Source organism: Fragaria vesca, linkage group LG6, assembly GCF_000184155.1.
Source record: "Fragaria vesca subsp. vesca linkage group LG6, FraVesHawaii_1.0, whole genome shotgun sequence".
In the NCBI taxonomy this organism is placed as follows: domain Eukaryota; kingdom Viridiplantae; phylum Streptophyta; class Magnoliopsida; order Rosales; family Rosaceae; genus Fragaria; species Fragaria vesca.
In genome coordinates this window covers 3,159,917-3,174,982 of record NC_020496.1, presented here as the reverse complement: position 1 = coordinate 3,174,982, position 15,066 = coordinate 3,159,917, and the positions used below count along the sequence as shown (strand labels likewise).

At 37.8% G+C, this 15,066-nt stretch overlaps 2 protein-coding genes, 1 non-coding gene and 1 pseudogene across 3 annotated transcripts; 3 read left to right on the top strand and 1 right to left on the bottom strand.

Annotated features, from left to right (window-relative positions):
- Window positions 1-119: 119 nt before the first annotated feature.
- Window positions 120-191, bottom strand: TRNAD-GUC. The gene has a single exon. It is a non-coding gene; the product is annotated as a tRNA-Asp (tRNA).
- A 3,890-nt stretch (window positions 192-4,081) lies between these two features.
- On the top strand, window positions 4,082-8,324 carry LOC101292807. Its single transcript, XM_004302204.1, has 11 exons — window positions 4,082-4,102; window positions 4,564-4,741; window positions 5,365-6,043; window positions 6,143-6,227; window positions 6,424-6,511; window positions 6,760-6,944; window positions 7,282-7,414; window positions 7,579-7,715; window positions 7,815-7,889; window positions 7,972-8,088; window positions 8,209-8,324. Exons 2-11 carry the CDS (start codon window positions 4,591-4,593, stop codon window positions 8,245-8,247), a joined length of 1,689 nt encoding a protein of 562 aa, XP_004302252.1. The 5' UTR covers window positions 4,082-4,102; window positions 4,564-4,590; the 3' UTR covers window positions 8,248-8,324.
- Window positions 8,325-10,115: 1,791 nt separating this feature from the next.
- Window positions 10,116-13,243, top strand: LOC101292514. Its single transcript, XM_004302203.1, has 6 exons — window positions 10,116-10,321; window positions 10,408-10,595; window positions 12,019-12,129; window positions 12,224-12,376; window positions 12,486-12,656; window positions 12,761-13,243. The coding sequence occupies exons 3-6, from the start codon at window positions 12,091-12,093 to the stop codon at window positions 12,878-12,880; spliced, it is 483 nt and encodes a 160-aa protein (XP_004302251.1). The 5' UTR covers window positions 10,116-10,321; window positions 10,408-10,595; window positions 12,019-12,090; the 3' UTR covers window positions 12,881-13,243.
- A 1,303-nt stretch (window positions 13,244-14,546) lies between these two features.
- The window catches only part of LOC101302855, a 6,488-nt pseudogene continuing 5,968 nt past the window's right edge, over window positions 14,547-15,066 (top strand).

Here is a 15,066-nt window from a genome sequence, read left to right as displayed (position 1 = left end):
AGAGAGAGAGAGAGAGAGAGAGAGAGAGGTGCGGCTGAGAAGGAAAATTTGGACCTATAATTAGGGTTTTTACATTATATATTGATGATAAAGTGAAAAAATAAAAACTTGGAAAAAATCGCCGTTGCCGGGGATCGAACCCGGGTCACCCGCGTGACAGGCGGGAATACTTACCACTATACTACAACGACTTGTTGCCTTTTTTTCTAGCTCATATATATTAGTTCTGTAGCTTCAAGATTTATGTGGTTTCTCCATTTTTTGAGTTCTACCTTCTGATCCAACCCACAGAGTGAGGTGTTTCAGAACTATCGAGGATGTTGTACGATTGTGGCTCGAAACTCATAAAAAATATAGAGATCGAGTTGAGGGAAGCGGAATCTACGCACCACGGTGCACTTGCACCATTAATGTGTAAATGCTCAAATCGTCGTATGAGAAAATCGAATGAAGACTATAGACTCTAAATTCATTTCTTTTATTTTTATTTTTAATTCGATCAAATAAAACTCTCGTTATAAGAATACATCTTCTTTGATCTAATGTTCTCATATCCTTAGTTGGAAACACTTGAGACTATTTTTTTTTATTTCAATTTTGTTAACAGTATTAATATACATGCATATAGTGCGACGTAGATAATCTGATAAAATTAATATATACTAGTTGTTTGGTTCACTCGTAGAATTTTCACGAGTTGAGAGGTGTGCATGTTTGATTTGATTAGAGCTTTGAATACAGCTGGAAACCTAACCATGAAACAGTGCGTACGTAGGTACTGGATGATAATCATACTCAAGGAACAATGCATGCGTTGTCGAGGCAACAATCTAGGGCCAGGAGATAGAAAACGTACGTAGCCAGTCAGCTATATCTAGGGCCAGGAGAGAGTGTTCAGCAGACAGACCAGTACGTATGTCTCCTGTTCAAATCAAAGCTTTAACAGGTCGTCCTCCTTCTGTAAGGATTGGACTTGTCTGCACAATTGGCGTGGATGTAGGATCATCTAGCTTTTGTCACCAACTCACCCCATGGTGGTTTACTGCTCATGTAGGTTTCAATTCCATTATGTATTATGTAGTGTAGTAGCTAGCACTTATTGTCCTTGATGGCTATTTGGCTGAGCATTTACGTTGTTCTTTGTCTCGTTTCATTCTCACGTATGGGTCATATGCTTATTCTTATCGTTCATAATTTCAAGTTATGTTGATATTTCTATTGCATGATGTATGATATCATATATATCATGTCGATTGTATGTGATTGTATGTTTGTTTTTCCCGGTACTATATGATTATGTATGTATATCTTAACATTTGATCAACATGACTATATTTATCTCTCTCGTTACATAATCGTATACAACCAGTTGATAAAGAAATAGAAAGTTAACAAAATTGGTCTTGGAGATTATATCAATGAATTGTCGGCATTGGGTAAGGACAAATGAGCATCTAGGAGAGATCTACACAGAAGATACCAAATTATACTGTTTCAATGGAAACAAATACGAGAGGCTAGTCTATCTCCACCACACATGATGATATGTTTTCCTCTTCTTGGTGACTGGTAATCGAGCCAAATGCAACCCCAAATGAGTTTAAGAGTCAGCTCGGGCGAGTTAGGCATAAACTAGGATTTACTGGAACCTCAAATCCAACCTTGGGATAACAATGATTTGGCTCATGCTTCGTCTCAGTCAATACACTTCAACTCATCCAACTATCCAAGTTGCAATCAGAGCGGGTCTTTTTTCAAGTTCTTAGTTACAATCATGAAAGGATTTAGCATTTGGATTGAGTAGCAAGCGGTGTAAGCCAGGGGTCGCTGGTGACATGTGTCGTTTGTCTTGGCCCAGAAACTAAAACAAAGCAAATCGTTTTGTAGTGAAACAAAGTTATATCATATGGATAGTGACCAAGGTGGTGCATTACTAGCTTACAACAAGAACAACATTATAGCAGTGAATAGTTTGATGAAGTAGACAGGCTAACATAACAGTTTCAGTTTTTTGTCCCAGGAACGATGAATTTTCAAATCATACATCACATCCTAACCTCCACCACTAATTGTGTTTGTTATCACACCTCCTCGAATCTTTGTTTTTACTGCAATACATTCAGAAATCCTATGATTTTCATGCTGATAATGTTTTGCAGCCTAACACATAGAGGAAGCAATTGAACTTAACTGCAAAAAGAACTTCAAAATTTAGACCTCCGCTACAATCACACACCAGCTTCCTCCATGCTTTGTTTTTACTTTTTACAACGGATTCATAAATCCCATGATTTTGTTTATGACCACATTTTGCAAAATGACACATACCATGATGATCTTGCATGTTAAACAAGACTTGCATTGATCAAGTCAGATTTCAAAGTGCATTTGAAGTACTTTCACTCAACTATCATTATCATTACACTGCTAATTATCGGAATTGCTCATATGTTATTCTGATCAAGAATCATTATCGCAAAGAAACTGGCTGGAAATCCACTGAAATCCAAACTGCAGTGAGATCGAAAAAGACACAAATCCAAGAAATGGAGATCCACCCTTGATCTTCCTTGTTCAAACATCATACCTAACCAAGCAACCGATAAGAATCTCCATAGTATGTTGGTCTTGTTTTCTTGTTGTTGGGTTATACTATACAGACAGGCCAGTATGGTAGAGATGTACTCGAGTTGGCAGCATTGATGGGTTCATACACTAGGGTATAGCTTGCTAGCTCTCTCTAGTATCTAAACGAAATACGTATCAGAAAGTACCATAAATAATCGCAATCCCAAAAGAGAGAAAGAAAAAAAGTGAGGAGCTTTATGAATCGATGAACTAACAATGCAGCACGCACGTTGTTGTTTTCTGCAAAATGCATGGAGGGGTGAAACTGAGCTATCAAACTTTGTCGCTACAGGCTCTAAAGTCACATTCAAGAAATACTAAATTTCGCTAAGGAGTTGCAGACGAGGCAATGTATCATGAATTTCGTTCTTGCTCCAGCATCCTGGACAGCTCTTTGCTTTAATCCAGAAATGGAAGCCTAGCAATGTAGAAAGATGTTTACTGGTGTGACTGCATATATAGGTGTACGTACACCGTTCTCTGTTTACTAGGTGAGGGCCAGTTTTAATTGTTGCAGAGAAAATTATTGCCCTGCATTTTAGAACAATAGGGTTTTCATCTAAACTGGGATTTTATGTTACTAAATATATCTCACATTTGTTAACGTATGACAACATGATTAAGATATGGTTTTGCTGATTCAGTTCATTGAACTAGTTGAGAGTGTATATATTTCACGACTTTGGCTAGTATTTTTCTCGAGGGAAGAAAATTGCTCTTAAATGCATTAAATGTATCGTAAGTGAAGAAAATTGTTCGCATTCGACACAAGTGGTGTTTAAAACTGTCTGATAATGTATGCAATGTCCAAATACGTTACTAAAATCATCTTCAGAACATATGAGAAGAGGTCGCACACAAATATAATATATAAATTCAGTGTTGAAATTTTAGTAGGAAAAACAATCTTATCCATAGCCTGGCTGGGAATATCTTATTATCACACAGCACAGAGTCACAAACTGTGATGCATGAAGAAGCACGCCCCAAGGCAGGACCTCACGTTTGTTTAGTTAGCAAATCCATCTCCTACAACTCACCTTCATCACACATCATGCACTTGCATTTCTTCACAAAACCCAGAATCTGTAAAAGGTCCGAAACGCCCTCCTCCTCTTCTTGGCATCCGCCGCAGCAGCTTTTCTCTTACAGAAGAAAAAAAAAAAAAAAAAACCCTTAATTAGTTAATTACGTTGGCTGTTGCCAATTTGGGAAGATCCAGTGGGCCAGCCCGTACTGGTATCATTGTATTGTTTATCTGTATTTGTGGATAAATTACCTTAAATCTGACCCAACAAAAAACCCAAAAAGAAAAGAGAAAATGATTAATACTTTATATGTTTTTGTAAAATAGCAGAGTCGTCTTCTCTCTATTCTCGTGTATATAAACGCAGAAGCAGAGAGAGTTTTGGGGAAGCAAGAAAACCAAAGCCGGAAGCTTTCAGAGTGAGTTCGGAGACAGAACCAAAAACCGGTGAGAGCTTTATTATGTTTTGTTTTGTTTTAGGTAGTGTTTGGTTTGCTGCGAAGAATTTGGAACCTTTGACACACATTTCGAGCAAATTCAAAGTTAGATTGTGTCGTGAAACCAAACAGTGTGATTATGTTGTTTCATGTTGTTTGTGTGACTGGTTTGGTCAAAAGCTCAAAACTTTTTATTCTGGAACATAAGTCTGAGCTTCTTAATCAAAACCATTTGTTTGGATGAGGAATTTGGTATTGTTTGCATGTTTTGGAATAGAAAAGTAGTTATAAAGGTTTTGTGTTCATTTTTTACCCTTTTTTCTGTTTGTTTTTTTGCTGAAGTAAATTAAAACTGTGTAGTTTGATAATGTGGCTAGCTGAGTAAGTTGGCTTTCTGTTCGATTTTGTTAAGGCAGTGATGTTTGTGATATGTGGTGTGTAATTCAAACTAGTTTTTTTTTTTGTGTTCAGTTTTGAGGACCTTGCTGATTTATTCTGATGGGTTTGGAGGAGAGGGCTGCCACTTATGACAGCCAGAACGGCAAAGGTGATCAGAGTCATCAGACTATTTGCAAGCATGGATTTTCCGACCTTTCGCACATTTCTCCGGTGGTGTTCTTATACCTCTTGAAAGAATGTTACTTTATTGGTAAGGGTATTTTGCTTTTAATCGCTATTTTCTCATGTATCTTTACTTGTTCATAAGTTTATACATAAGAACTTGGTTTTGTGCCTCAGACCAGAGATTTTGTTCTTATGGTGGCTTGTTATGCTTTTGATGAGGACCAGTTGATGCCTTGATGGTCATTTACTCAATTACTAGATTGTGCGCAGTTCATACTGCTGGTTGTGTGTTAAATTGTGAGTTCAAATTCTTTGTACTGGTTTCACTTATGCGCCCAAGCCAGTCTTGGCATATACAGAGTTGAGGTGCATCTAATAGTTTTAGTATTCATTAAAATCGAAGTTCAATGTTCCACTCTACTCTTGACTGTTTCCAAATATATTGGAAGGCAATTTGCCTTAATGAATGAATGAATGATGATACACTTCCTGAGGTTAGGTTATATTTAGAGTTGTGAGATCAATTCTGTATCAAACTTTATTCCAGTCCTGCTGAAATTTCCCATTTTTCCTTGTAAATACATTTCCAATCTATGTTTTTTTTTTCTTCTTTACACACCAGTTTAAGATGTGTTAAGCAATTTTACTCTACTCAGCTTTTCAGGATATACTTCTCTTATGTTTACTTGTTTCTTATTGAATCCACAGGCACATGCAAGGCAACTAAGAAGTTCCGAGCTCTTCAAGAACAGGTCCATCTAGTGCTGCGCAATGACCCCCAACCTGGACCAGCTACTTTTGTTGTCCAGTGCCTCTATGTCTTGCCTATTTTCGACTTATACTGTGAAGGGTTCAGTCACTTAATTATATCTGCTCTACGCCGTTTCCTAAAAGAAGAAGCTTCCGTGGGGGACAATTTGGAACCAAAAGACCTTGCTGCCAAGTTATTTCTAGATATTGTTGGGGGCTCTGTCAACCATGATGAGAGGATAGTTGAGAAGATACTTGAAGTTTTTGATGTTCAGTTAGAGAACATTCAAAAAGCTCTGTGCCCAAATGCAATGAATGATGACAGTTTTAGCATGGCAACAAAATTTGTTGAGGATTATATATATCACTTGATAGAGTGTCAGACATACATGACTGCAGTTACTCTATTGGCGCACTTCTGTATCCGCCAGTCTGGTCAATCTTTTCTGCTTTCTATGATAGAAAGCAAACAATTGAAAGCAGCAGAGAAGTGGGCAACCTTCATCGGGAAGCCAATGTTATGTGTTCTGGTCCAAGAGTATTCTGATAGAAACATGCTGCAGGATGCTTATGAGATTATACACAAAAACAATCTCCGACAGGAATTCCCAAATGTTTGTCACAAGTATAAAGAGAGGTACTTTTTAGCATTTATTGCCAAGGTTTTCTTTAGATTTCTTTCAATAAGTACATCATCATCACCCATTAACTGACATTAATATGCATCAACATTCAGTTCATTAAAGAAATTAGCAGAAAAAGGATGCTGGGACGTTGCAGAAGCAAAGACAAAGAGTGATAGACAACTCCTTGAATACCTGGTATGTAGCTTTTGGCACTAGTCATGATCACTTATTATGAGATATATTAACTGTTGGTTTTCCTTAAAAAAAATTATAAGAAAGGGGTCAGTTTACTAGAACTCCAAATAGATAATACATGTATATCAATAAATAACCAGAGATATCTTATTTGTAATTATGGATTGAACCCTTGATTGTTCTTTACTCTGTATAGGTTTATTTAGCCATGGAAGCTGGTTACACAGAAAAGGTTGATGAACTATGTGATCGATATTCACTACAAGGTTTCTTGAATGTCAAAGGTACCGCTAAATTTTTCATTACAGTCCTAGTTCTTGCGCTTATCTTTATGGAATTATTTTATCCTGTGTGGACGTGTGGAAGGTGTCAGTTTTAACAACATATGTGTTTCCCTGAATACTGCTAGTAGTTTCTTGCTTTTAGAAATGAATACATTATAGGGGTCTGTGGCATCAGAAATTTAGCATGTATTTTTTTGCTGGTCCTTTCCATTCCAAGTAACTTGTATATCATTCTGTTTTTGATGTAGTGCCTGAGCCAAGCCTTCTCCATAATCGCTATTTGCATCTGAATGAGTTAGCTGTAGGAGGTGTCTTTTGGGTTGATGAAGTTGATGCTTTGCATAAGGCGACCTGCCATTTTGAGGAATGCAAAGTTGTGGGTCTTGATTGTGAATGGAAACCGAATTATGTTAAAGGTAGCAGACCAAACAAGGTAAACCATAGCACATTGTTTGTCATTCTTAGTATCATATTGGCTGTTCTTCTCATATATCTAACTGCAATTGCAAGGTGTCCAGATAATCGTGTATCATTAGACAAATATGAGTCTTATGCTTATAGTTCTAATTGCTTTCTCCTGCTCATTTTGCATTCAACAACTTGTATGATTTATAATTTAAACATAGGCAATTTGACATGGTCAGTGTTTTTCCAGACAAAATTGGGGTTATCTTTTATGTCTGATCTTAAACGTCTGAAGTATTACCCAGGTGTAGTTGTTTTCTTCTGGAATCAGGTACTAATGAGTTAGATTTGTCTCCAAATTTCAGGTTTCTATTATGCAAATTGCTTCTGATAAAATGGTTTTCATCCTTGACTTGATCAAATTATATCAAGATGTACCTGATGTTCTGGATGACAGCTTAACTCGTGTTCTACAGTCTCCTGGGATCCTAAAGCTTGGTATGAGAAATCCTAAAAGCTTCACTTTATAGTTTTTTGAAAGTGCGCATATTTTGCAAAAGGGGAGAGGAAAATAAATATATTGTATTTCGAAAGTGCACATACTCACACATAATCTGCAACATATATATTATATTAGGTTTAAACTAATGTTCTCTTTGTAGGTTATAATTTTCAATGCGATATGAGGCAGCTGGCTCAGTCATATGAAGATTTAGAGTGTTTCAAGCACTATCAGATGCTACTGGACGTTCAGAATGTGTTCAAAGAACCTCGTGGTGGTCTGTCCGGGCTTGCAAAGGTACTTAAATGGGAATTCGTGAATATATAGGAAATTTATTCTTTTGATACTCAGAATGACTATTGATTAGAGACGACTCATCTATGATTACTACATCAGAAAATACTCGGAGTTGGTTTGAACAAGACAAGAAGGAACAGCAATTGGGAGCAACGGCCTCTGACACCCAATCAGGTGGCGTTTTGCAGATTTGTTGTTTGATCTGTATATCAAATTGGTAATCATGAAATAACCAAATTCAATCTTCTTTTTGCAGCTGGAATATGCAGCTCTTGATGCAGTTGTACTGGTTCACATATTTGGCCACGTTCGCACTCATTCTCAGCCTGCTGATGGAGAGGGACATGGAAAACTTGAGTGGAAATCCTGCATTGTAAGTGAAAATACCAAACCTTTTTCCAATTCAGTGTATGTCTATTTTTGCAAATGAAATGGACATTTATGCATGCTAACTTTTTTCATTTAACCATTCCTTCTATTCGGTTAAACATAGGTTTCCAACATGACTAACATGAAGAAGTTCAAAAAGTGAAGTCCCAAGGAGTCTCCTGAAGCTCAGGCAAAGGAGCATAAGAGCATTTAGCAGTTTAGTTATCTGTGCGTCTAGTTAAAATTTACCATTTGCCATTGCATTAGGCTGTAATCACCTGTAAATATTTCCATTTAGTTGAAGAGTGTTTAACTATTAGATGGTTAATTTAACTATTCTGCATTTTGTGTGCCATTTTCCAAACTAGTTACCTAAATATTATGCAAGAGTTAAGGGTAAATTGCACGCTTAGGAAAAGTAAAATAAGAATCAAACTCAGAGCTCCAGTCTTTTGGCCTTTGAAACCCTCTGAACTTCTTACCCTCGATTTTTATTCAGCATGTTCACCGTGAAGGTAATAGGGTTTTCATAAACTTGTATGTTTCTCTCATACTTCCTCTACAAGGTATTAGCATTCTGAGATCCCTAGGACTAGTCTGAGCTGCCTTTGCTTTTGATTGTGATTAGGTTCTCCTTTAACCAAAATTTATATAGCTCATCCAGAGTGTCGAAATCGTGTAATGTTATACACTGTTGCATGTTTTTCCCCATTAACAAGTTGATATTTTACATTTTTTTAACCCACTAATTGCCCATCTAATTTAACCATGTTGACATGGCACTAAAAACTGTGAACCAGAACAAAAATTGTGTACATGTCTTCAACAGAACACGGGACTTTCCAATCACTTCTCCACCACCCTTTTCTATAAACAAAACCCTATTATTGCTCACAATCAATGAATCTGTGACCCTCCTTTTTTGCCTCCCTCTGTCTCTCTCAATCACATTGGAGGAGATATCTCCAGAGAGACAGAGGAGAGAGCTAGCCGGCCGCCCCGGATGGTGGAGGACATCCGGTACCGCTCCTACTCTGGAGCTGGCCGGAACCTTGAGATGTTGAACGTTAGGAGTTTAAGCGAAAACTACAACACAATGTACTCAGACAGGTACACTCCATCTCAATGTTTGTCATGGGTTCCTCCTTCTGCTACTCCTCCTCCCTTCCTTGTAGAAAGGATTAGACAACAACAACATGATCACCGCCAGTTCGGGAAGGCAGAGCAGAAGAGAGGGCTGGCGGAGGTGCCTAGGTCGAAGAATAAGAGGTTTAAATTATGGTGGAATGATGCAGAGGTTAAGAGAAGAAGAAGGGTTGCTAAATATAAGTTGTATGGTGCCGAAGGGAAGATGAAGATGTCGTTCAAGAGAGGGTACCGTTGGTTTAAGAAGAAATGCCTTCAAATTGTGAGCAACTTTTGAAACTTCGATTGATACGTGGATCAAAGATTTGTGCAACTCAATTGTATCAGAAGGACGAAAGTGTTTACATGATTGTTTTTCATGTAATGTAAAGCACGTGCTCTCCCCCCCCCCAAATGTTCTATAACTAAATGGATCATTCTGTTTGTTCTTTATTATTTCGTAAGGGTTTGTATGTAACTAAATTAAATGTGTCAACTGATTTTATACTCGAGTTTTGAGTATAGTGATGGATTTCAATCATTTTAAAATGCAAAATCTACTCAACTTCTGATCTTACATTCAACAATAATGCTAGTTTAAGGTTCCGAATCAGCGAAAATTATACAACGCACCCGTCATCTCTACCGTCCATTTTGAAAAAATCAAAATCGACGGTAAAGATAACAGATACGCCGCGTACCCGGGTGCGCTGAATAGGCTCTCCCGAATCAGGATAAAATTGTGGTCTATGGTTATGGTTAGAGCACCATCAGGGACGGCCCTTGTGCTGTGCAACATGTGTAGCCGCACAAGGCCTCCTAATCTACATCTGAGCACAATGTAATGATGCATTCGTGTCTCTTGTACAAAATGCTATTCGGTTGTTTTAGCTTTGTCTTTTACTTGGAGATATTTTCCCATCCCAGCTTTATATGCTGCTATGCTCTCTGCCTTCGTTTGTGGCTATCACGAAAGTCTTTTAGTTTTGTATTTCTTTACTTTCCTGCGTTCGAGCTCAGTGTTCTCTCTCTATCTCTCATTTTCTCTCCTCGACTTCCCCGGGTCGCCTTCGAAGCCGATCTCGAAGTTCAGACTCTTCACCGTCAAGAAGGTACTTCAATATTCACACTCTAATTTGATTCAGATCCAGACTTCGTTTCTTGTTTTCTCACTTTTCCATTCTCGTTTTCCGAACAGAAACGGCATGAAGATTTTAGGACCGGCTGATGGTTGCTTGCGACCCAAACGTGGAAGACTAAAGAAAGTATTTGTGGACTGTCGGGATAGGAGGGATCGGAAAGACGAAATAACTGTGGATGAAAGCTTTATCAAGCCTTCCCACGCCACATGGGTAGTCATTGCTAGAGCTGGTTGCCAAACTTGAGGTGTGTGATTGATTATAGATGCCGATTTTCATTTTCATTGAACACTATGTCTGTCCTGTGATTAGAGAAAGAATACTGACCCAACTTGATGTTTTCCTTTTGTCTTTGTTTGGTTGGTTGTGAGTGAATGATGACACTGCTTTGTTTTGTTTGGGCTGTTGAATGTTTGGCTGTACATAGTAAGTGTATAAAGTTTGGTGTTAGTGAGTTCGCTCGTTTACCTGGAGAACCAGTCTGATTATAAATGTGATCTGCAGTTCTGCACTTGATTAGTAATGGAGATTTTGCCCAACATCTCAAATCTTTCTTTTTATGTAATTTGTGATGATACCTACCTGCTTCCTAGGAATTGGAGTCTACCCTTGTGTTTCTACATCATAATCTTCATCATAATGCAAGTAGTATTTTTCACAATGGTGAATTCCAAATCCCGACTTGTATACTGTGTGTGCATCATGAATCTTTCAAGTGCTGGACAAGCTCTAATTTACAAGTAAATTGATGAGTTCTGCCATGTGCTGATTTTTAAAAGATGGATTCTAATTATAATTTGAGGTCATGTTTGGGTTATTCGAGTTTGGCTTAGTTAGGTTGGGATGACAAGTAGTTGTAATTAGATTCTGGAATCAAAGCAATACCTGGTTGAAATGGTAGGATATTCTTTCAACGGAAATATTGAAATCTTTGTAAGTTGACAGTGTGCTCGTCATTCAAATAGTCTTCTAATCCATTTCTTTGAACTGAAAAAGTATGATATATAATTGGAGAGATAGGCAGGTAGGAGATCAAACAAAGTTCATTAGGTCATGCTCATGCCTGATTAGGATTAGAGAGGTATTAGAGTTTGAGGTTCAGGAATTCTGAAGTGAGAGAAGGGAAATGTACAGGGGTTCTGTCGATAGTGAAAGAAAGGGAAATGTATCTTGTCACTTGTGTGATATGAGGCAAATTTGATTTCAAATCATGAAGACAGATACAAAAGCAAATCACCCTAGCACAGTTGGACAAGGATGGGTTTTTTTTATTTTTAGAGCTGGATGATAGTGCTTTTGGAGAAGTAACTGTTTTCTCCATCCCTTTTGTGTAAACCTAGCTAAAAAGCAGATATGCATTTGCAACTGTACAAGGGATAGGAAGGAAAATGCTTTTCAAAAATTGATCATACCTTAGATCACAGTTGTTTGGCATCTCTTCCCTGATGACACATTTTATATAGCTAGCCTGATTCAAGATGCTTCTAGCTGCTACAATATTAATAGTAACCAATTCTTTGAACATCTTTCATGTAAAGCCCCCATTTTGTTATCCCCACCTATTTTTCGGTAAGACAGCAACGGACCAACTATTCTATGGGATACAAAATAGCATTTTTCCTACCTGCAGCTTACTTGATGCCTTTCTAATTGTTAACGTTACTTACCAGCAAAATGCAAATGGACAAAGGCAAGGTCACACACAGAACGAGTGGATTGCTCGGACCAGGAGCATCTGCAACATGGTCAGGTTTGACAGATGGCTGGATAGTTGCAATCTGGTGAGTAGACGTGCATTTTAGTGTTTATATATATCATTAAACTACCATATGCATCAAGGATAAATAGTTAATCTTCCAATGATGCCGAACACAGATATTTGTTCCCATCCACTCTGGGAATTTGGGGGAACTAGGGGGCCACTGGTGGCTCCTTGTTATAGACCCGAGGAGGCAGGTTGCAGAAATCTGGGACAGCGCACCATCGACATCAAGTCTGCCTGTTCGTACAAGGATGGCATACAATGTGGTTAGTGGCCTCAATTACACACAAACTTCTGTTCAGTACACCAGTAGTAGTTTATGAATTCAGTTTGTACATACATATGATACTGACATTGAACTTTCATTGTATGCAGCTCAGCCACCTTCAAGAAACAGTAAGTGGGACACTTCCAGGCCATGACTTTCAACAATATCGTACAGTGACCCCTGCAAATGTTCCAATACAGCCAAATGGGTTTGATTGCGCCATATTTGTCATTCAACACATGCACATGCAGTACTATGGGACACGTTGGTGGATAGACGTAAACTTCGTAAAACTATATATTATTTTCATGAGGATCTCTATGACATCGTCTTACGTCCCTATATAGTCTAGAGTTCTATTGAATGTTTTTGTTGTATGCAGTATCACTCTGATGAACAGAGAAGCGGAATTTTGCTACAGTGCATGAAGTCACCTGCCAGCGACATACATGATGAAGTCCGGAGAAGGGCAGATGATTATTACTTCGGTAGACTATGTTAGTATTTGTTAGAGGACTGCTCTCCATGTTAGTATTTGTGTTTTTAGAGTTCAGACAATTTGGGTATTTTGGCGGCAGTTAACCACTTCGTTCAACTCACTTGAGCACAGTGTAGTTGTATTTTGATTGCAAGATGGACACCAATTGCATCATTCTTTTGCTGCAACACTTTATGCTCATATGCTGTGTCGGGCCGAAACAACAAGGAGGTTAGTGGAACTCTGATAGTTTGGAGTTATGTGTTGATTTTTGTAGGACAAGTCTCCCCAAGATTGTTTGTAATGTACCTACCCGTTTGAAACTCCATTTCATATTATTGTAAAAGACTGTTGTCATCAATTCAAGCACACATGATGGTTTACTGCATGGATTAGTGTTGTTAAATTGCATGAACTTGCCCATGGTAGGTTCCATTTCTGGAAATATTGTGAACTATATGCAGCTCAATATATATGCGATCCAGAAATGGAACCTCTTAGTTTCATATAAGCCAAATCAAAATGTGGACTATATGCGATGCTAGTGTAACAGAAAGAGGTTGCTGCAATGGTTTCACACGTTTACTTCATCAAAAGTCTTCTCATTGGAAGTTTTTGACACAACCTATCACACCCTAACTTCTCAGCACACACGAAAGAAGATTCAAGCAATACAAAATGGTTTGAGAAACAACAAAACAAAGTATTCCTCTAAGTAACATATAAACCACTCACAAAATTAAATAGATACATTAGATACAAAGTGGTTGGCTGAGAAATTTTTTTACAACCCAAAAGTACTGTGAACACAACAAAGCTTCCTAAACTAGCTGCGTTTTTTCTCTTCTAGTACTTGGCAGACAGAAATGGAGCCGTAATGAAGAGAAGTAAACAACAAAATTACACTGCAGCAATACTACTCGTCAAGTGGCTGTGTTAAACTAAGTTGACCAGCTAGAACTAAGATAAAAAACTCCTATACTTCTTAGTTTAACGTTCATGCACAACTAAGTAGTACCCTTGCTTTGTTCAGTACCTGAAATTACACAGAACAAACTAATCATGATAAGCGAAGGAAACAAAAAAATACCATATAAATTCAGTAAGCAATTTTATACACAGTTTTTCAGCACAAACATGTATGGTTGAACAACACAGAACATATGGCAAAACGCCGGAAAAGAGGCCAAGCATACATAGGCTGGACTCTAAAACAAATGGCATTCAATCTTAGTCACAACACAAGATCACAAGTCCACACATCATACTTCATATGACAAAGTTTTCCACAAGTCATGCTTTATTCACAATCTGAGCACATTTACATATCCCTTTTCACAACTAAAAAGGGAAGAATCATACTTTTCGAAACAAACAGATGAACATCCCTATTCACAACTGAATAAGGGAGCGTTATCTCACAAAGTATTTATCAGAACAAACGAATACACATCTCACTTTTCACAACTGAAATGGGAGAGCCATTTCACAAACACATATCCCCCTTCACAACTGAAAAGGGAAAACCACATTATTCACCCCTGTGGCCGAGGTGTACATTCCAGAACTCACCCTAATATAGAGAAGGTCACTGAATGTAACATTACATTTGAAATTACATTAGAAATTTTTATAAGTCTTCCAAGTGTCTTATCATCAACTTTGGAAATGGCCATCACAGTGAACAAATATGGCATCTAAAAAGGTAACGGAACTATAAATGATAGATCTAAAATCAGGCAGCATGAGCAAAGTGGAACTACAGAATTTATAATATTTATTACCTCTTTAGTCTCTTTGCACAGGCTTCTTTGTAAAGCTCCTTCAAGGTACTCTCTTTAGGTTGCTGCAAACTTGACTTTGGTGGAGCTTGATGATATGGTGTCTTGCTCTGCAGCGGTTGCAGCCAGTTGGTTCACAATCTGCATACCAATACAATTAATTGAAGCAAAATTCACTATGCCTGATGAAATTTATGAAAGCTTCAGTTTCCTTAAGCTAAAGTAAGCATGTGAAGCAAAATCCTCGCACAAAATTTAAGCTTCAAGTAAGCTTAAGTTTATTAAATTTTGAGTAAAAAATTTAAGATAATATTTTCAGTATTCATAGTGTCAAGCAAACAATTTGACATCTAACCAAAACAATAAGCTCTGAGAGAGAGAGAGAGAGAGAGAGAGAGAGAGAGAGAGAGAGAGAGAGAGAGAGGACGA